The sequence below is a fragment of the Capra hircus genome (assembly GCF_001704415.2).
Source record: "Capra hircus breed San Clemente chromosome X unlocalized genomic scaffold, ASM170441v1, whole genome shotgun sequence".
NCBI classification, from domain to species: domain Eukaryota; kingdom Metazoa; phylum Chordata; class Mammalia; order Artiodactyla; family Bovidae; genus Capra; species Capra hircus.
Genome location: NW_017189516.1, coordinates 2,927,340 through 2,949,865, shown reverse-complemented (window position 1 = coordinate 2,949,865; position 22,526 = coordinate 2,927,340). Strand labels below are relative to the sequence as shown.

Genomic DNA, 22,526 nt, shown 5'->3' with positions numbered 1-22,526 from the left:
GTGAAGTGAAATGAAGTGAAGTGAAGTGAAGTGAAGTGAAATGGGTAGTTGCAGTCGTGTCTGACTCTGTGACCCCATGGACTGTAGCCTGCCAGGCTCCTCTGTCCATGGGATTCTCCATGCAAGAATACTGGAGTGGGTTGCCATTTCCTTCTCCCAGGGTCTTCCCAACCCAGTACTTGAACCCAGGTCTCCCACACTGCAGTCAGATTCTTTACTGTCTGAGCCACCAGGGAAGCCAGAGAGAAGTATAGTATGTCATAATTAGGTTGTTTGACCAGTTCAGTCTTTGAAGACTGTCTGAGCATAAAATCTCTTAATATATATGTTTGAAGTTTATTAAAACATTGCTACCATTAATCGTTTTGAATATCTGGTAATAATTGTGCAAATTTTGTCAGTCACTGCCAATAAATAGATGGGTTGTAAAGCAAAATATTTTTTACCTTTTAAAAATCTATAAATGTATATTGGTGATATTTCATTGCTACTTAATGATAGTAATAGATCAAGTGTGATGTATGAGATTGCTTGTTATCAACAATTTAACAAGGTTAGTATGCAGCTCTGATCAGTTCTATAAATCATGATAATTACAAACAGAATACATAGGTGTACAACATTTTAAAGGAAAAAAGGCTGAAGGTTTTAATGATTTGTTTTCTCCATTTAGAAGTAAAAAATCAAGCCATTTCTGAATCAGATTCAGATTCTGAAGAATCTAAGAAGCCAAGATACAGACATAGGCTTTTGAGACACAAACTGAGTCTGAGTGATGGAGAATCTGGAGAAGAAAAAAAGATGAAGCCTAAAGAGCACAAAGAAGCCAAAAGCAGAAATAGAAGGAAGGGTAAGACATTTTAATTTTGATAGTGAACAACGTACTGGTTCATACTGGTAAAGAACATATCTGGTCCAACAATTGACCACCTATAGTAGGTGAGTATCTGCACACTGACAACAGCTATTCTGAGAGTAAAATAAAGAATTTAGAGTGGGAAGGTAACCCAGAAACTTGAGAGATGACAAAGAATATTTTTGACCTTTAGTAGTCATATACATCTAGATTAAAAAGATAAATATGACAATAAATAAAATATGCATAAGGTCATATGGAACATATAAGACTGCCTATAACTATAGGAAGAAATAATGCTTTCCTGAGGAAAGATAGAAGATATAGTTAATTTGGATAGATTTATGCAAGCTTATGTTTAAAACTTATATGTAGCCAGGTTAAATTTTTATTACATTAAATTCTGTGTCTTTCTGCACTGAGTCAGTTACATGTTTCCAACATCATGGTGAACATTGAGGATATAAAATGAATAAAGAAATCACTGTTTTATATGATAGTTTTCAACCTGGCTACACTTGCAGATCACTTGTGGGATTTAAAAATATACCTTCCTATGGCAGGGCTCCACCTTGAGCCAGTTGAAGCATAATTGATGGTGGTGGGAACCTAGATATCCATATGTATTAAAAGCATCTCTGAAATGATTTTGATATGTAGCCAGTTTTGGCAGTCAGGTTTAATAAGAATTACTGACATTAGTATTATAAGAACTTGTAGTACCATGAGGGTTGTCTTGTGTAACAAATGTTAAGTTAAGGTGTGGCATAAAGAGGATTTCTTTAGCTTCTTGAGGGGTAGGGGTTATCAACAGAGAAGACTTGACAAAGATGGAGAGTTTCATTCAGCAGATAAAGTTCTAAATGGGGAAAAGGTAGATTTGTTGTTAAAATTTATAATATAAGCAGGGAAAAAGTTTTAAAAACCTCTGCAAATTGTTTAGCTCATGGTGGAGGGGATGCAATTCATGTGGTATGGCTGGAGTATAGAATGGAGTAAGGAAAGAAACAGCAGGAAATTAGGCTGGACCAATAAGACAGAAATCAGATACTGTAGATCCTTGTAAGCCTGTTCCTCAAATTGGAGTACTTGACTGTGGACTCATGAGTGCATGAGGCTGTAGAGTGAATATGGTACATCTCTTTGGTGTGTTCATTTTACTTGAGAGTTGGTGGAGAGCGTTCTCATATTAAATAATACATATTGAGCAATTAAATATGAACTTTTTCTGAGGATTTTGGCTAACAAGAAGTTCAAAGACAGTTTTTTCTTCTTTGGGACAGACTTTGAAGACTTTATTACCCAATTCTTGTCAGGCAGATTAACTCTTCTTTGTGCCACTAGGAATAAGAAAGCATTTTTGGAAATATCTGAGAAGTACATTGGCTCTATAGAATGGAGAGCCATTGAAAAGTTAATTTTTTTTTATTTTAAAAATTATTTTTATAGCTGTATTGAGACATAATTTTAAAATAATACAGTTTACTTGCTTACAGTGTACAGTTTGTTTTCAGTATATTCACAGAGAGGTGCCACTATTTAAAAAGCTGTTTAAGGTATATATATATAGAAAAGCATATATTTCATAAGTGGACAGCTTTTAGAAAAATTATGTATTTATTTGGTCGCACTGGGTTTTAGTTGTGGCAAGCAGTTTTTTTCTGGTTGCAGCATTTGAACTCTTAGTTGTGGCATGTGGGATCTAGTTCCCTGATCACGGATAGAACCCAGGCCCCCTACATTGGGAACATAGTGTCTTAGCCACTGGACCATCAGGGAAGTCTCTGTAAGTGGAAATCTAGATGAACATGTTCAGCACCTAGATAAAGGCACAAGACATTTATTAGCAGCATTCAAGATCTATAACTTCAGTACAACCACTCATTGTTCCATTGAAAGGTTTCAACTAAGGATGTAATATGGTCAGATTAGTTGCCTGTTAAACTGTGAGACTAAGGGCTTTGATCCGATAACCAGGAGAAATATCAATAACCGCCAATACGCAGATGATACCACCCTTATGGCAGAAAGCAAAGAGAGGTAAAGAGCCTCTTGATGAAAGAGGAGAGTGAAAAAGCTGGCTTAAAACTCAACATTAAAAAAACTTAGATCATGGCATCCAGTTCCATCACTTCATGGCAAATAGATGGGGAAATGATGGAAACCACGACAGAGTTTATTTTCTTGGGCTCCAAAATCACTACAGATGGTGACTGCAGCCATGAAATTAAATGACGCTTGCTCCTTGGAAGAAAAGCTATGACCAACCTAGACATCATATTAAAAAGCAGAGACATTACTTTCCCGACAAAGGTCCATCTCGTCAAAGCTGTGGTTTTTCCAGTACATGTATGCATGTGAGAGTTGGACCATAAAGAAAGCTGAGCAGTGGAGAATTGATGCTTTTGAATTGTGTTGTTGGAGAAGACGTTTGAGAGTCCCTTGGACTACAGGGGGATCCAACCAGTCCATCTTAAAGGAAATCAGTCCTGGGTATTCATTGGAAGGACTGATGCTGAAGTTGGAACTCCAATACTTTGGCCATCTGATGCAAAGAGCTAACTCATTTGAAAAGACCCTGATGCTGGGAAAGATTGAGGGCAGGAGGAGAAGGGGACGACGGGATGAGATGGTTGGATGGCATCACTGACTCAATGGACATGAGTTTGAGGAAGCTCTGGGAGTTGGTGATGGACAGGGAAGGCTGGCGTGCTGCAGTCCATGGGGTCACAAAGAGTCGGGCACGACTGAGCGGCTGAACTGAACTGAAGGCTTTGAATCTGTTTGGAGCATATTGCCATAGTTGATGTCAAGTTCAGTTGTCATAGTATATGTATAATAATGAGATTACCCAGCAGAGGTATAATATTGTGCAAATAGAAGACTAGGGAAAGAATATTGGAATCCTAAGCATTTAAAGGGCTATGGGACAACAGCTATCCGTTAAAGAAGAGGAGGAAGGTACCCCTTCCCCACACATGCATATACTTAATATGCCTTGGACATTTTCATGTAAACAAATAAATAATAGTACCTCATTTTGTGAATGCATTTTTCATAAATTTCTTTACAACATGACTGCAAGCTGATCTTTCAGATTCTATAAAGGAACTGAGTGATTTAACATATTAGAAAGCAGCATGATTTCCTATGCATCTTCAAAAGGAGAAATACTAGTTTTGCCTCTTAGGCTTATTAGCTCAGGAATATAGAGTCCTTTACTAGGCCAAATAGGACTTCCCTGGTGGTTCAGTGGTGAAGAACCCATTTGCCAAGCAGGAGACATGAGTTTGATCCCTGGGTCGGGAAGATATCCTGGAGAAGGAAATGGCAACCCACTCTAGTATTCTTGCCTGGGAAATCCCATAGATAAAAGAGCCTGGTGGGTTATAGTCTATGGCTTCACAGAGTCAGACACGACTTAGCAACTAAATAGTAGCGTTGTCAGCAGCTGTGGGCCAAATACATTTGAAATGTTTTATTGAATCCCAAGTTTTCTGTGACCTGTGTTTCCACTGTCCTTTTCTGTGGGTTGCTTGTAATCCAACTATTTTTTTTTGGTCTGTTTGTGTAGAAGAAAGTAAACTAAAATTCCATCTTATTTATGTTTCTAATAAAGATGAATGTAATAGTGATTGATACTACATTCAGAATTGCACCATTTTCCAAGTTTTGCAAACTCTCGTGTCTCTATATTGTCTGGAAAGTTATAATGGGCAATAGGGAAAAATCAGAAGCTAATAGCTTAATTATTAAATGAAGTGTAGCATGTGAACATTTTCACCTGAATTTGAAAAAACTTGTAAAAGTTATTTTCGTGGTAATTTCAAGAATGCATTGATTGCATTTATAGTAGATTATATTAGTTCATGTTATTTTTCTCATGTATTATCAGTCAGTCAGTTCACTCGCTCAGTTGTGTATGACTCTTTGCGATCCCATGAACGGCAGCACGCCAGGCCTCCCTGTCCATCACCAACTTCTGGAGTTCACTCAAACTCATGTCCATCGAGTTGGTGATGCCATCCAACCATCTCATCCTCTGTCCTCCCCTGCTCCTCCTGCCCCCAATCCCTCCCAGCATCAAAGTCTTTTCCAATGACTCAACGCTTCGCATCAGTGGCCATAGTACTGGAGTTTCAGCTTTAGCATCAGTCCTTCCAATGAACACCCAGGACTGATCTCCTTTAGAATGGACTGGTTGGAACTCCTTCCGGTCCAAGGGACTCTCAAAAGTTTTCTCCAACACCGCAGTTCAGAATCATCAATTCTTTGGTGCTCAGGTTTCTTCACAGTCCAACTCTCACATCCATACCTGACCACTGGAAAAACCATAGCCTTGACTAGACGGACCTTTGTTGGCAAAGTAATGTCTCTGCTTTTGAATATGCTATCTAGGTTAGTCATAACTTTTCTTACAAGGAGTAAGCGTGGCTGCAATCACACTGTTTCCAGTGTTTCCCCATCTATTTCCCATGAAGCGATGGGACCAGATGCCATGATCTTCGTTTTCTGAATGTTGAGCTTTAAGCCAACTTTTTCACTCTCCTCTTTCACTTTCATCAAGAGGCTTTTTAGTTCCTCTTCCTTTCTGCCATAAGGGTGGTGTCATCTGCATATCTGAGGTGATTGATATTTCTCCTGGCAATCTTGATTCCAGCTTGTGCTTCCTCCATCCAAGTGTTTCTCATGATGTACTCTCCATAGAAGTTAAATAAGCAGGGTGACAATATACAGCCTTGACGTACTCCTTTTCCTATTTGGACTGAGTCTGTTGTTCCATGTCCAGTTCTAACTGTTGCTGCTTAACCTGCATACAGGTTTCTCAAGGGGCAGGTCAGTGGTCTAGTATTCCCATCTCTTTAAGAATTTTCCACAGTTCATTGTGATCCACACAATTAGAGGCTTTGGCACAGTCAATAAAGCAGAAATAGATGTTTTTCTGGAACTCTCTTACTTTTTCGATGATCCAGGAGATGTTGGCGATTTGATCTCTGTTTCCTCTGCCTTTTCTAAAACCAGCTTGAACATCTGGAAGTCCACGGTGCATGTATTGCTAAAGACTGGCTTGGAGAATTTTGAGCATTACTTTACCAGCATGTGAGATGAGTGCAATTGTGTGGTAGTTTGATCATTCTTTGGCATTGCCTTTCTTAGGGATTGGAATGAAAACTGACCTTTTCCATTCCTGTGGCTACTGATGAGTTTTCCTAATTTGCTGGCATATTCAGTGCAGCACTTTCACAGCATCATCTTTCAGGATTTGAAATAGCTCAACTGGAATTCCATTAAGTCCACTAGCTTTATTCATAGTGATGCTTTCTAAGGCCCACTTGACTTCACACTCCAGGATGTCTGGCTCTAGGTGTGTGATCACACCATCGTGATTGTCTGGGTCATGAAGATCTTTTTTGTACAGTTCTTCTGTGTATTCTTGCCACCTCTTCTTAATATCTTCTGCTTCTGTTAGGTCTATACCATTTCTGTCCTTTATTGAGCCCATCTTTGCATGAAATGTTCCCTTGGTATCTCTCATTTTCTTGAAGAGATTTCTAGTCTTTCCCATTCTGTTGCATTTGATTTCTTTGCATTGATTTCTTTTGCATTGATCCCTGAGGAAGGCTTTCTTATCTATTCTTGCTAGTCTTGGAACTCTGCATTCAGATGCTTATATCTTTCGTTTTCTGCTTTGCTTTTCGCTTCTCTTCTTTTCACAGCTATTTGTAAGGTCTCCCCAGACAGCCATTTTGGTTTTTTGCATTTCTTTTCATGGAGATGGTCTTGATCCCTGTCTCCTGTACAATGTCATGAACCTCCATCCATAGTTCATCAGGCAATCTATCTATTAGATCTCATCCCTTAAATCTATTTCTCACTTCCACTGTATAATCATAAGGAATTTTATTTACATCATGCCTGAATGGTCTAGTGGTTTTCCCTACTTTCTTCAATTTACGTCTGAATTTGGCAGTAAGGAGTTCATGATCTGAGCCACAGTCAGCTCCCGGTCTTGTTTTTGCTGACTATATAGAGCTTCTCCATCTTTGGCTGCAAAGAATATAATCAATCTGGTTTCACTGTTGACCATCTGGTGATGTCCATGTGTAGAGTCTTCTCTTGTATTGTTGGAAGAAAGTGTTTGCTATGGCCAGTGCGATCTCTTGGCAAAACTCTATTTGCCTCTGCCCTGCTTCATTCCGTATTCCAAGGCCAAATTTGCCTATTACCCCAGGTGTTTCTTGACTTCCTACTTTTGCATTCTAGTCCCCTTTAATGAAAAGGACATCTTTTTTGGGTGTTATTTCTAAAAGGTCTTGTAACCGTTCAGCTTCAGCTTCTTCAGCATTACTGTTTGGGGCATAGAGTTGGATTACTGTGGTATTGAATGGTTTGCCTTGGAAACGAACAGAGATCATTCTGTCATTTTTGAGATTGCATCCAAGTACTGGATTTTGGACTGTTTTCTTGACCTTGATGGCTACTCCATTTCTTCTGTGGGATTCCTGCCACAGTGGTAGATATAATGGTCATCTGAGTTAAATTCACCCATTCCAGTCCATTTTAGTTCGCTGATTCCTAGATTGTCGATGTTCACTCTTGCCATGTCCTGTTCGACCACTTCCAATTTGCCTTGATTCATGGACCGAACATTCCACGTTCCTATGCAATATTGCTTTTTACAGCATCGGACCTTACTCATGTATTATAATGATATTTAATCATGTAGGATAGCGCCCTTATACTTAAGGGTGAAGTGTCATGATATCAGCATGTAATTTCAAATGGTTCCGGGCAAAAAAGGATATGCATATATTTAGACAGAAATAAAACAAATGTGGTAAAGCAAATCTACTTTAAGTGGATTTAGGAGAAGGGATACAGTTGTTCATTTGGTGATTCTTTCCAATTTTTGGTAGGTGTGAACATTTTCAAAATAACATATTTGATGAAAAATTAATACTATTGCATTTAATCACAGAATTTGTGTGTGTCTGTGGACATCTTGTTCTCCCAAATTCCCAGTTGCTTAGCTGTTCTTTTTTTTTAATAATATTTTTATTTATGTATCTGGTTGCAGCAGGTCTTACTTATGGCACCCAGGATCTTCGATCTTCTTTCCAGCATGTGAAATCTTTAGTTGTGGCATGTGAACTCTTGGTTGTGGTATGTGGGATCTAGTTCACTGACGAGAGTTGAATCTGGGCCCCCTGCACTGGGAGTGTGGTATCAGCCACTGGACAACCAGAGAACTCCTTTATTGTTTTTTTGTTTGTTTTTTTACTGTGGCAAAATACACATAACATAATTTTTAACCATTTTTAACTGTTTGAAGCAATTCCGTGGCATTAATATATTTACATTATTTGGCAACTATCAACACTCTCTGTCTCCAGAATTCTTTGATCATCCCAAACTGAAACTAAACAGTAACTCTTCACTCTCCTCTTCTTCCATAACCAATCTTTTTTATTATTTATGCTTATCTATGTTTTTAAAGATAGACCAGACCTTTGATTTTGATGTCAGATCATAATAGATATTCTAAAAATATTTTATTTTGATGTAATTTTAGATTTATAGAAATGTCACAAAAATACCCTTTACCTAGCTCTCCTAATTTAACACCTTATACTTATTATAGCACAATAATCAGAATCAGGAAGTTAACATTGATACAATACTATTAATTCAGCCAGTGTTTGATAAACTACACCTGAAGGCTAAATCTGACCTTCATGGTTTTATAAATAGTTTTATTGGTGCACTGTCATAGTTACTCAGTTATTGCTTTCATGAGTTTACAGTGAGAAAGTTGAGTAGTGGCTGCAACATCGACCTTATAGCCTACAAAGTTGAAAATACCATCAGATCTCTGACCTCTGATGTAAATTGTAGATTTTATATGGTTATCGTTATTTTTCCCACTTGTGTTCTTTTTCCACTTTGGAATCTAGTCTAGGATCCTGCATTGCATTCAGTTGTGGCCATAATCTACTTTAGTCTGTGACAGTTTATTTGTCTTTTCTTTCATGACCTTGACACTTTTGAAGAGTGTTGATGAGTTATTTTCTAGACTGTCGATCTGTATGTATTTGTCTAGTGTTTTCTTATGGTTAGATTTAGATTATTAGACATTGTGACAAGAATACTGCAAAAGTTATATTGAATCCTTCTTGATGTGTTATACTGAGTGTGTATGATAACAATTTGTTTCTTACTATTGGTATTGTTAACCTGATTAAGTTACTGAAGTTGGTATCTGCTGACTTTTTCTACTGTTAACCCCTATTTTTTGTTCATATTTAATGAATATCTTATAGAGAGATAATTTGAGACAATGCAGATATTCCATTTCTCATCATACTTCTACCCACTAATTTTAGCATCCAACTGCCTAAGCAGTTTTTATTGTGTTGTATGTTTAAATAGTGATTTACAATTTGTTTCATTACTTCTAGGAAGAGTTGTTCCCCTCTATTTTTATCACATTACTTATATTGATATGGACATATAGGTGTTTTATTTTATTTTATGAGTTACAATCCAGGTTTTCATTTTATTGCTCAGATTGTTCCACCTTTGGTTGCTGGGAGCTTCTTCAAGTTGCATCATCTATCCTTCTAATATATCCCCATCAGTTTTTGAGAAATGCTTTACTTTCTGGTACCACAAGATAGTCCAGGGTTATCTTGTATTTCCCCTGCTTGCCTTCCTCTGACCAGAAAAATACAGGTATTCTCTTGGGGTTTTAGATGCCTGTGTTTTACTGGCAATTTTGGTACAGAAAAATAAAATTTTGGAGAGAAAAAATAAAATTAGCTATTCATCTTATTTTCTTGGGGTAGGCATGACTCAGCTCCTTTTTCCCAGTTCTATGGCTAGAAATGAGGTTCTCCCAGAGTTTTGCAGTCAGCACCCTTTGCATAATTTGCAATTCAGCCCGCTTTCCTGTCAAAACCAGGAAAGGAGTGGGGAAAAAAAACCCCATGATTTTGATCCTCCCACACAATTTAATGAGGTTTATTATTTAAGTTTTGATTTCATTCCCCAATCTGCATACTCTTATTCCCTTTGCAGAGTCCTTAGGTTGTTTATTTATATATTCTGTCCATAGTTTTCAGTTGTTATAAGTGGCAAAGAATCTGTAATCACCCTTAAAAAATAACCAGAATCCTTGTATTGACTGGTAATTTTTCATTTTGTCAGTTTACATACAGTTAATATACTTATATTTTAATGTAGAATCATAGTTTTATAACCATACTTGGTTTTCACTTGGATTTTCATAAACAGCAATTGAGTCATTAACTGGTCTAATGTATATGATGTCATATGTACTAGAGATATTATTCTCATAATACTTATAAGTGTTAATGTGATATTATTGACAAACTAAGCAAATTGAATTTGTATTAGAAAGCACTTAATAACCTTTAATATTTTTTATTCAAGTGAGTAGTGAAGATTCTGAAGATTCTGATTTTCAGGAATCTGGAGTTAGTGAAGAAGTTAGTGAATCTGAAGATGAACAACGGCCCAGAACAAGGTAAATAGATTATTTTTTCAAAAATTTTAGGAATTAATAACCATGCTTCAAATTATTTGTAGAAAGTTTGCTGTTATTAATAGTGAAAATCACTCCGTCGTGTTAGACTCTTTGCGACCCCATGAACTGTAGCCCACCATGCTTCTCTGTCCATCAGATTCTCCAGGCAAGAATACTGGGAGTGGGTTGCCATTCTGTTCTCCAGGGGATCTTCCTCACCCAGGGACCGAGCCCAGGTCTCCTGCATTGCAGGCATATCCTTTACCTTCTGAACCACCAGGGCATAGTAGTTAAGTAAAATATTTAACATTTTGATGTGAAACTGTTAAAATTATTTATTTAAAAATAGTAATAAATATTATATATAGTTGAATTGTATGTTCTGAAGTAGGTGGACTTTCAGTGTGCAAAAACACCTTTTAAAAAAAATTATATATTTGACCGTATCAGGTCTTAGTTGCCGCATGTGGGATCTTCATTGCAGCATGCGAGATCTTTCCTTGCAGTGTGCACAGGCGTCTCTCTAGTTATAACACATGGGCTGTAATATGCACGGCCTCAATAGTTGCCCTGTGGCATGTGGGATCTTAGTTTCCTGATCAAGGATTGAACCCATGTTTCCTCCACTGCCTGCCATTGAAAGGCAGATTGTTAATCACTGGACCACCAGGGAACTGTAATTTTTCATTGCTGTGGTGGAAAATTGTAGTGTAGTAGTTATGAGGCTCTGTAGACCAACTGCCTCAATCTAACTCCTAGCTTTACTATACTTCCTATTTGTATGAATACTCTGTGGCTCAGTTTCATCAACTGTAAAAGAGGAAATTAACATTATTATTTCCCTTATTGATTATTGTGGGCATTAAATGAGATTAAAGGGCTTATAAAATAATGCCTATTTTGGAGATAGTAAGTGCTCTGTGAACGCTAACTATTATTCTTTCATAACACTACTAAATAGGACTTAGCCATGGAACAAAAACAACACTACTAGTATTCTATTAATTAAGATGTGTTTGTTCTTTCAGTATGCATAGATAACTAATCTAGATTACCAGCTGATTAAAATTTTGCTTCCTTCTTAGCATAGTATTTAATAATACTGACCATTCTAAGAAGATTTTTATTTCCTCTGGAATAATATGATATGTCCATCAATTTGTGTTTGTGTGAGTGTGTATATGTATATCTATATGGGTGTTTGCATGTGTAAATTTTAAAACATTTGAGATTGTTTTAGCTTAATAATTACCAGGTTGTACCTGGCGTATAGCAGCATATTGTACTTTGAGTTCAGTCAGTCGCTTAATCGTGTCCGAATCTTTGCGACTTCATGCACCGCAGCACGCCAGGCCTCACTGTCCATCACCAGCTTCCGGAGTCCACCCAAACCCATGTCCGTTGAGTCAGTGATGCCATCCAACCATCTCATCCTCTGTCGTCCCCTTCTCTTCCTGCCCTCAATCTTTCCTAGCATCAGGGTCTTTTCAAATGAATCAGATCTTTGCATCTGGTGGCCAAAATATTGGAGTTTCAGCTTCAGCATCAGTCCTTCTAATGAATACCCAGGAATGATCTCCATTACAATGGACTGGTTGGATCTCCTTGCAGTCCAGGGGACTCGAAAGAGTCTTCTCCAATACCACAGTTCAGAAGCATCAATTCTTTGGCACTCAGCTTTCTTCACAGTCCAACTCTCACATCCATACACCACTAATGGAAAAACCATAGCCTTGAGTAGACGGACCTTTGTTGGCAAAATAATGTCTCTGCTATTGAATATGCTATCTAGTTTGGTCATAGCTTTCCTTTCAAGGAGTAAGTGTCTTTTAATTTCATGGCTGCAGTCACCAACTGCAGTGATTTTGGAGCCCAGAAGAAAAATTCAGCCACTGTTTCTACTGTTTCCCCATCTATTTTCCATGAAGTAATGGGACCAGATGCCATGATCTTCGTTTTCTGAATGTTGAGCTTTCAGCCAACTTTTTCATTCTCCTCTTTCACTTTCATCAAGACGTTCTTTAGTTCTTCACTTTCTGCCATAAGGGTGGTGTCATCTGCATATCTGAGATTCTTGATATTTCAGCCGGAAATCTTGATTCCAGCTTGTACTTCCTCCAGCCCAAGTGTTTCTCATGATGTACTCTGTATATAAGTTAAATAAGCAGGGTGACAATATAAAGCCTTGACATACTCCTTTTCCTATTTGGAACCAGTCTGTTGTTCCGTGTCCAGTTCTAACTGTTGCTTCCTGACCTGCATATAGGTTTCTCAAGAGGCAGGTGGTATGCCCATCTCTTTCAGAATTTTCCACAGTTTATTGTGATCCACACAGTCAAAGGCTTTGGCATAGTCAAAGCAGAAATAGATATTTTTCTGGAACTCTCTTGCTTTTTCCATGAACCAGCGGATGTTGGCAATTTGATCTCTGGTTCCTCTACCTTTTCTAAAACCAGCTTGAACATCTGGAAGTTCATGGTTCACATATTGTTGAAGCCTGGCTTGGAGAATTTTAAGCATCGCTTTACTAGCGTGTGAGATGAGTGCAATTGTGCGGTAGTTTGAGCATTCTTTGACATTGCCTTTCTTTGGGATTGGAATGAAAACTGACCTTTTCCTGTCTTGTGGCCACTGCTGAGTTTTCCAGATTTGCTGGCATATTGAGTGCACCACTTTCACAGCATCATCTTTCAGGATTTGAAAAAGTTTAGCTGGAATTCCATCACCTCCACTAGCTTTGTTTGTAGTGATGCTTCCTAAGGCCCACTTGACTTCCCCTTCCAGGATGTCTGGCTCTAGGTGAGTGATCACACTATCATGATTATCTGGGTCATGAAGATCTTTTTTGTACAGTTCTTTTGTGGATTCTTGCTACCTCTTCTTAACATCTTCTGCTTCTGTTAAATAGTTTCTGTCCTTTATTGAGCCCATCTTTGCATGAAATGTTCATGTGGTATCTCTAATTTTCTTGAAGAGATCTCTAGTCTTTCCCATTCTGTTCTTTCCCTCTATTTCTTTGCATTGATCGCTGAGGAAGGCTTTTTTTAAATCTCTTTGCTATTCTTTGGAATTCTGCATTCAAATGAGTATATCTTTCCTTTTCTGCTTTGTTTTTCACTTCCCTTCTTTTACAGCTATCTGTAAGGCCTCTTCAGACAGCCAGTTTTCTGTTTTGCATTTCTTTTCCATGGGGATGGTCTTGATCCCTGTCTGCTGTACAAGGTCATGAACCTCTGTCCATACTTCATCAGGCACTCTGTCTCTGAGATCTATCTAGTCCCTTAAATCTATTTCTCACTTCCACTGTATAGTCATAAGGGATTTGATGTAGGTCATACCTGAATGGTCTAATGGTTTTCCCCACTTTCTTCAGTTTAAGTCTAAATTCGGCAATAAGGAGTTCATGATCTGATAAACATCAGCTCCCTGTCTTGTTTTTTCTGAATGTATAGAACTTCTCTATCTTTGGCTGCAAAGAATATAATCAATCTGATTTCGATGTTGACCATCTGGTGATGTCCATGTGTAGAGTCTTCTCTTGTGTTGTTGGAAGCGGGTGTTTGCTATGACCAGTGTGTTCTCTTGGCAGAACTGTATTAGCCTTTGACCTGCTTCATTCTGTACTCGAAGGCCAAATTTTCCTGTTGCTCCCGGTGATTCTTGACTTCCTATGTTTGCATTCCAGTCCCCTATAAAGAAAAGGACAACTTTTTTGGATGTTAGTTCTAGAAAGTCTTGTAGGTCTTCATAGAACCATTCACCTTCAGCTTCTACAGTGTTACTGGTCGGTGCATAGACTGGGATTACTGTGATATTGAGTGGTTTGCCATGGAAACAAATAGAGATCATTCTGTCATTTTTGAAATTGCATCCAAATACTGCATTTTGGACTCATTTGTTGCCTATGATGGCCACTCCATTTTTTCTATGGGATTCCTGCCCACAGTAGTTGATTTAATGGTCATCTGAGTTAAATTCACCCATTTCATTCGATCTTATCTTAGTTCGTGGATGCCTAGAATGTCGATGTTCACTCTTTTTATCTCCTGTTTGACCAATTCCAATTTGCCTTGATTTATGGACCTAAAATTTCAGGTAGCTATGCAATATTGCTCTTCACAGCATCGAAGCTTGCTTCTATCACCAGTCCCATCTACAGCTGGGTGCTGTTTTTGCTTTGGCTCCATCCCTTCATTCTTTGTGGAGTTATTTCTCCACTGATCTCCAGCAGCATATTGGGCACCTACTGACCTGGGGAGTTCGTCTTTCAGTGTCCTAGCTTTTTGCCTTTTCATACTTTTCATGGGGTTCTCAAGGCAAGAATACTGAAGTGGTTTGCCATTCCCTTCTCCAGTGGACCACATTCTGTCAGATCTCTCCAGCATGACCTGCCCACTTCGGGTGGCCCCACATGGTGTGGGTTAGTTTCATTGAGTTAGACAAGGCTGTGGTCTGTGTGATCAGATTGGCCTGTTGTCTGTGATTGTGGTTTCAGTCTGTCTGGCCTCTGATGCCCTCTCCCAGTGCCTACCATCTTACTGGGGTTTCTCATACCTTGGATGTGGGGTATCTCTTCACAGCTGCTCCACCAAAGTGCAGCCCTGCTCCGTATCTTGGAAATGGGTTAGCTTCTCTCATCCACTGCCCCCGGCCTCGGACCTGGGGTAGTTCCTCTCTGCGTCGCCTGTGCATCATTGCTGCTGACAAGCTTTCAGTTCAGTTTAGTTTAGTCGCTCAGTCGTGTCCGGCTCGTTTTGACGCCATGAATTGCAGCATGCAAGGCCTCCCTGTCCATCACCAACTCCCAGAGTTTATTCAAAGTCATGTCCATCGAGTCGGTGATGTCATCCAGCCATCTCATCCTCTGTCGTCCCCTTCTCCTCCTGCCCTCAATCCCTCCCAGCATCAGGGTCTTTTCCAATGAGTCAACTCTTCGCATGAGGTGGCCAAAGTGTTGAAGTTTCAGCTTTAGCATCAGTGCTTCCAATGAACACCCCAGAGTGATCTCCTTTAGAATGGACTGGTTGGATCTCCTTGCATTCCAAGGGACTCTCAAGAATCTTCTCCAACACCACAGTTTAAAAGCATCAATTCTTTGGTGCTCAGCTTTCTTCACAGTCCGACTCTCACATCCGTACATGACCACTGGAAAAACCATAGGCTTGACCAGACGGACCTGTGTTGGCAAAGTCATGTCTCTGCTTTTTAATATGCTATCTAGGTTGGTCATAATTTTCCTTCCAAGGAGTAATCGTCATTTAATTTCATGGCTGCAATCACCATCTGCAGTGATTTTGGAGCCCCCCAAAAATAAAGTCTGACACTGTTTCCACTGTTTCCCCATCTATTTGCCATAAAGAGATGGGACCAGATGCCATGATCTTCATTTTCTGAATGTTGAGCTTTAAGCCACACTTTAGGGAAATATAAAATAACAATAGGATATAATGAGAATTTTAAAGAACTGAGATAGAATTCAGGTAACACAAAATTCACCATATAAAAGTGTAAAATATAGGGGATTTTTAGAATATTCACAAAGTTGTGCATTTACTACCACTATCTAATATCAGAACATTTCCATTATTTCAGAAAGGAACCCTATGGCCCTTGGTCATTTCCCGTTTTTCCTGTGTCTCGTTCCCTGGCAAAAACTCATCTGCCTTGTGTATGGATTTGCCTATTCTGAACATTTCATATGAAAAGATTTGTAAATATGTGTCTTATTATGAATGGAATCTTTCAGTTAGCGTGTTTTCAATTTTGATCCATGTTGTAGCTTGTTTCTGTACTTAAATCATTTTTAAAAAACTTCATTGAAATTTAGTATATTTACAGAATACGTACAGAATAAATTTAGTATATTTATAGAAATTGTGTTAATTTGTGATATATAGCAAAGTGATTCAGTTATACATATTTATGTTGTTCTTTATATTCTTTCATTATGGTTTATAACGGCATTGAATATGGTTCCCTGTGCTATACAATAGGGCCTTGTTTTTTACCCATCTGATATATATATATATATATATATAAAATATATATATTATATATATATATATATATATATAAAAGATCCTTTGAGTCTGCTAATCTCAAACTCGCAATCCTTTTTTCCTTTACTGCTCCTTCCCCCTTGACGACTAGAAATTTCTTCTCTCTGTGAGTCTGTTTCTGTTTCATAGATATGTTCATTTGTGTTGTATTCTATATTCCACATGTAAGTGATATATGATATTTGTCTTTCTCTTTCTGACTTACATCATTAGTATAATCTCTGTGTCCATTCAAGTTGCTGCAAATGGAATTATTTCATTCTTTTTATGACGAATATTCCATTGTGTACACGTGTAGAACATTTTTATCCATTCATCTCTTAGTGGACATTTAGATTGTTTCCATGTCTTGTCTGTTGTAAATAGTGCTGTTGTGAATATAGGGATGCATGTATCTTTTTGAATTTTAGTTTTGTTTGAGTATATGCACAGGAATGGAATTTGTATCATTTAGTAACTCTACTTTTAGTTTTTTGAGCACATGCCATACTGTTTTCCATTGTTTCAATTTATATTTTTACCAGCAGTGTATGAGGGTTCTCTTTTCTGTACCCCACCTCCAGCATTAATTGTTCATAGAATTTTTGATGCTGACCATTCTGATGATTTTGAGGTGGTACCTTATTGTTTTGATTTGTGTTTCGCTAATTATTAATGAATATGATTATCTTTTCATGTGCTTTTAGCTTTCTGTATGTCTTTGAATTAATGTCTGTTTAGATCTCCTGTCCATTTTCTTGATTTTGTTCTTGTTGTTACCGAGCTGCAGTGAGCTCTTTGTGTATTTTAGAATTTAATCCCATGTCAGTTGCACTGTTTGTAAATATTTTCTCTCATTCTGTGGGTTGTCTTTTTATTTTGTTTGTTGTTTCCTTTGCTGTTGAAAAGCTTTTTGGTTTAATTAGGTCCCATTTGTTTATTTCTGTTTTTATTTTCATTACTCTATGAGGTAGATACAAAAAATATTTCTGTGATTTATGTCCAAGAGTGTTCTGCCTATGTTTTCCTTTAACAGTTTCATAGTGTCTGGTGTTACATTTAGGTATTTAATCCATTTTGAGTTTATTTTTTGTATGGTGTTATCATGGAGAAGGAAATGGCAACCCACTCCAGTACTCTTGCCTGGAGAATCCCATGGACGGAGGAACCTGATGGGCTATAGTCCATGGATTCTCAAAGAGTCGGATACGACTGAGCGACTTCACTTCACTCACTTCATACTTTATCACTGGTGAAGGAAATGGCAACCCACTCTAGTATTCTTGCCTGGAGAACCCCATGGACAGAGGAGCTTGGCTGTCCATGGTCCTTGGTGTCTCAGAGAGTCGGACACGATTGAAGTCACTAAGCACGCGTGGTGTTATTGAATGTTCTAATTTCATTTTTACAAGTAGCTGTCTAGTTTTACCAGCACCATTCAATGAAGATATTGTCTTTTCTCCATTGTATGTTTTTGCCTCCTTTGTCATGGGCTGACTGATCACAAGTGCTTGAGTTTGTTTCTGGGCTTTTTATTCTGTTCCATTGATCTATATTTCTTTTTTTGTGTCAGTACCATACTTTTTTGATTACTGTAGCTTTGTAGTATAGTCTGAAGCCAGGACACCTGATTCCTCTAGCTTTGTTTTTCTTTCTCAGTATTGGTTTGGTTATTCAGGGTCTTTTGTTTTTCTATACAAATTGTAAATTTTCTTGTTATACTTCTATTAAAAATACCATTGGTGATTTGTTAGGGATTGCATTGAATCTGTAGATTGACTTGAGTAGTACAGTCACTTTGAAAATATTGATTCTTCCAATCCAAGAACACAGTATATCTTTCCATCTGTTTCTGTCATTTTTGATTTCTTTCATCAACATCTCTCGTCGTTTGCCAGTTACCTTTAGTGTTGTGTTTGGATTGCTTTTTCTTTTTTGTGTCTGTATCGTTGATTTTTAGTTTGTGGTTTCCATGAGGTTTTGGTACACCAGTCTGTGTATTAACAGAATTGTTTTAAATTGCTGGCCTCTTAATTTCGAAGCATTTCCAATAACCTGCATTTGTACTCTTCTCATAATTGCTGATTTGATACCATATTTGGGTGTGGATGATTTCCTACTTTTACTTTATATTTGCCTTTACCAGTGGGGCTTTCCATTTATAATTTTCTTGTTTCTGGTTGTTTCCTTTTCTGCCTAGAAAAGCTCCTTCATTATTTGTTATAAAGCTGGTTTCACTGTGTTGAATTCCGTTACCTTTTGCTTGTCTGTAAAGCTGTTGATAGCTGTGTTGAATCTGAATGAGAGTCTTACTGGGTAAAATATTCTTGGTTATGTGTGTTTCCCTTTCATCACTTTAAATATATCATGCCACTCCCTTCAGGCCAGATAGGTATCTGATGATAAATCAGCTGATGCCTTATTGGGATTCCACTGTATGTTATTTGTTGCTTTTCTGTTGTTGGTTTTAAAATTTTCTCTTTGTCTTTAATTTTTGTCAGTTTGAATTGTATGTGTCTCATTGTGTTCCTCCTTGGTTTCATACTGCATGGGACTCTCTGTACTTCCTGGACTTGAGTGAGTGTTCCCTTTCCTATGTTAGGGGAATTTTCAGCTCTTACCTCTTCTGATCTTTTCTCATGCCCTTTCTCTCTCCTTTCTCCTTCTGAGATTCATATAATGTGCACGTTGGTACATTTAATATTGTCCCTAAAGTCTCTGAGACTGTCCTCCTTTCTTTTCATTCTTTTTCCTTTATTTAGTTCTGTGTCAGTGATTTACACCAATTTGTGTTTTAGCTCGCTTATTCGTTCTTCTGCCTCATTTATTCTGCTACTGATTCTTTTGAAGATATTTATTATTTTTGTTATTGTGTTGTTCATTTGTTTATTTAAATCTTGTGGCTCTTTGTTAAACTTCTCTTGTATCTTCTTGATCTGTGTCTTCATTCTTATGTTTTCATTCTTCATTCTTGTCTTCATTCTTAGATCATCTTTGCTATCTTTAGTCTAATTTTTTTCAGGTACATTGCCTAACTCCAATTCACTTGTTCTTTTGAGGTTTTATCTTGTTCCTTAATTTGGAACATACTTCTCTGCCAGCTCATATTGTCTAACTTTCTGTGTTTGTGTTCTCCATTTCACAGGCTGCAGAACTATAGTTCCTTTTGCTCTGGTGTCTGCTTCTTGGTGGTTGAGGTTGGTCCAGGGACTTGTGCAGCTTTGCTGTTGGACAAGACTGGTGCCTGCCCACTGGTGGTTAGAGCGTAACCTTGTCTCTGGTGGGGAGGACCAAGTCAAGGGGTGTGTTTTAGAGTGGTTGTGGGCAAAGGAGGACTTTAAGCAGCCTGTCTGCTGATGACTGGGGCTGTATTCCCATCTTGTTTGTTTGGCCTGAGGCATCTGAACATTGAAGCCTGCAGACTGTTGGGTGGGACCAGGTGTTGTTTGCCCAAACAGCAACCTCTCCAGAGCTCTTGCTGATGAACATTCCCTGAGGCCTCTGCCACCAGTGTCCTTGCCCCTACAGTGAGCCACAGCTGACTCCTACCTCCCCAGTTGACCCTGCAATACTCACAGGTTTATCTGGCCCAGGCTCCTATGGAGTCACTGCTTTGCCTTGCAGCCCAGTGCATGTGAAACCATATGTGTGCCCTCCAAGAGTGGAAATCTGTTTCCGCCCAGTCCTGTGGAGCTCTTAAACCCAATTTCCATTGGCCTTCAAAGCCAAATGTTATCCCCAGGCTGATGAGCTTGATGAGGGTCTCAGAAGTCTCACTCCTGTGGGAAAACTTTTGTAATGTAATCATTTTCTAGTATGTGGGTCACCTTCCCTTTCATTATGGAATTTGATTATATGGTGAAAGCACCCCTTCTGCTGTCTCAGTTGTGGCTTCTTTGTCTTTGAATACAGAATATTTCTTGTAGTTTCTAGTGTTTTTTGTTGATGGTTGTTCAGCAGTTCGTTGTGATTTTGATGTTTTCTTGAGAGGAGGTGAGCTCAAGTCCTACTTTGCCATCTTGTCTCCTCCCTCATACCTAAATCCTAGAGTAAATTTCTAAAAATTACATTATTGGGTTAAAGTTAACACAGTTTTAGGACCTTTCATATATATTTTCACACTTGCAGAAGTCAATATTTTCTTCCCCCTGCTGAATATGTAAATAGCCATTGTCTCACTGGTTCAGCAATAAAGCAATGAGCAATCTGTTAATTAGAACACATGTTGGGGGAACTGCAATCCATTTGAGTTAATTTTTTTTATATGTTTTAAGATAGGGGTTCAGATTCATCCTTTTGCATGTAGATATCCAGTAGTCTAAGTATTATTTGTGAAGACTGTTGTCCCTATTGAATGTCTTGACCATGTGGAAAATCAATTGACTATAAATGTAAAGTTTTATTTCTGGGTTTTAATTTCTCTGCTGTTGATTTTCATGTTTGTCCTTTATGTAGGAACATATTGTCTTATTTAATGTAAGCTTATATACCAATTTCTAGCCACATAAGTATTCTCACTACAAATTGTTACTATTTTTCTTTTTACTTTGTGTGTACTGATATGATGAAAATTGTATCTAACTTTTATAATCTATTTTTTAAAGAGATAGTGAATAATTTTCATGTGTATATTGGCCAGTTATATTTCTGAAGGTGCTCCATCCATCTTATTACTCATATGCTAAACCTCCCTCTTGAATAACTTAAAATGTTGATCACTGAGTTTATTTTTTATTTTTTTTATTCACTGGATTTCAAATTAAGGGTTCTCCTTTTTGAACCCAGTGAAGATTTTTTGCTTTCTGTTTTTTCCTTTATCATTTTATTAAAGAATGTATGTAAAAGTGAAGCAGTTCTAAAATAGTACATAATTCATGTAAGGAAGTTTATCATAAAGTATTTTATTTTGCATTTTAAATATTCTTTAGGTCTGCGAAGAAAGCAGAGTTGGAAGAAAATCAGAGAAGTTACAAACAGAAGAAGAAAAGGCGACGCATTAAGGTTCAAGAAGACTCATCCAGTGAAAACAAGGTAATAAATAATGAGAATTACTATGTACTTGGATTTATCACTGGTATAGTAGACCATAGTAAATATGTTATTACCTCATTTGCACTCTGTTCATAAGTTGAATTCTACTAGTTGATTTACATTTTAAGCTTTGTGGAAGAATTGACTAATTATTGAATATATAAGTATGCAGAAGTGTTAAGTTTAATATATTATCAATATTTTTTCTTTTCCTTCACTGAATTTGATGGAAAGTTTAAGCTTTCTAATCATTATTTATATTCTTAGTGCTATACAACTGATATGAAGTGTTCTGTTTAATTACATAAAACATAATAACTCATTAAATGAATAAATTTCTTCTAGCAGTGAAAGTAGTCAATTTCAGTTTCTTGTATATAAGCAGAATTATTCAGAGTACAAATTCTCCATTCTATTCTCTTTTAGAAGAGTTCTGTTTTGTAATGACCCTTTTCACCATTTCTCATGTACAATGCAATGGCCTTAATTGCATTCTTAATTAGGAATTCTGTGCCCATTAAGCAGTAACTCCCCATTCCCGCCTATCTGCAGCTCCTTGGTGACGTCTAATTCTAATTTCTGTGCCTATAAATTTGCCAATATTAGGTATCTCATATGAATGAAGTCACACAATATTTGTCCTTTCTTTCTGGCTTATTTCATTGATATAATGTTTTCAAGGTTCATCCACCTTTTAGCATATATCAGAATTTCTTTTATTTTTAAGGTTAGATAATGTTCCAGTGTATGTATGATAACATGTTGTGTTTATCCATTCATCTTTTGATGGATATTTGAATTCTTTCTACTTTTGGCTATTTAGAATAATGTTGTTGTGTACATCGGTATACAAATGTCTTTTTGAGTCCCTGCTTTTCTTTTATGTGCATAATCTTTATTTTTTGCCAGTTTAATTTTTTTAATTGAAGGATAATTGCTTTAGAATTTTGTTCTTTTCAATCATACATCAAGAATCAACCATAGGTACACCCATGTCCCCTCCCTCCCAACCCTCCCTCCCATCACCCTCCCCTTCCCTTCCTTCTAGATTTGT

The 22,526-nt window shown here is 37.6% G+C and overlaps 1 protein-coding gene across 1 annotated transcript in view; it reads left to right on the top strand.

The window, feature by feature from the left end:
- The window catches only part of ATRX (ATRX, chromatin remodeler), a 235,207-nt gene that overhangs the window by 129,958 nt on the left and 82,723 nt on the right, over positions 1-22,526 (top strand). Inside the window, exons 14-16 of the mRNA XM_018043618.1 lie at positions 674-850; positions 10,310-10,403; positions 21,370-21,472. Coding sequence (XP_017899107.1) covers positions 674-850; positions 10,310-10,403; positions 21,370-21,472 — 374 coding nt within the window. The remainder of the gene's footprint in view (positions 1-673; positions 851-10,309; positions 10,404-21,369; positions 21,473-22,526) is intronic.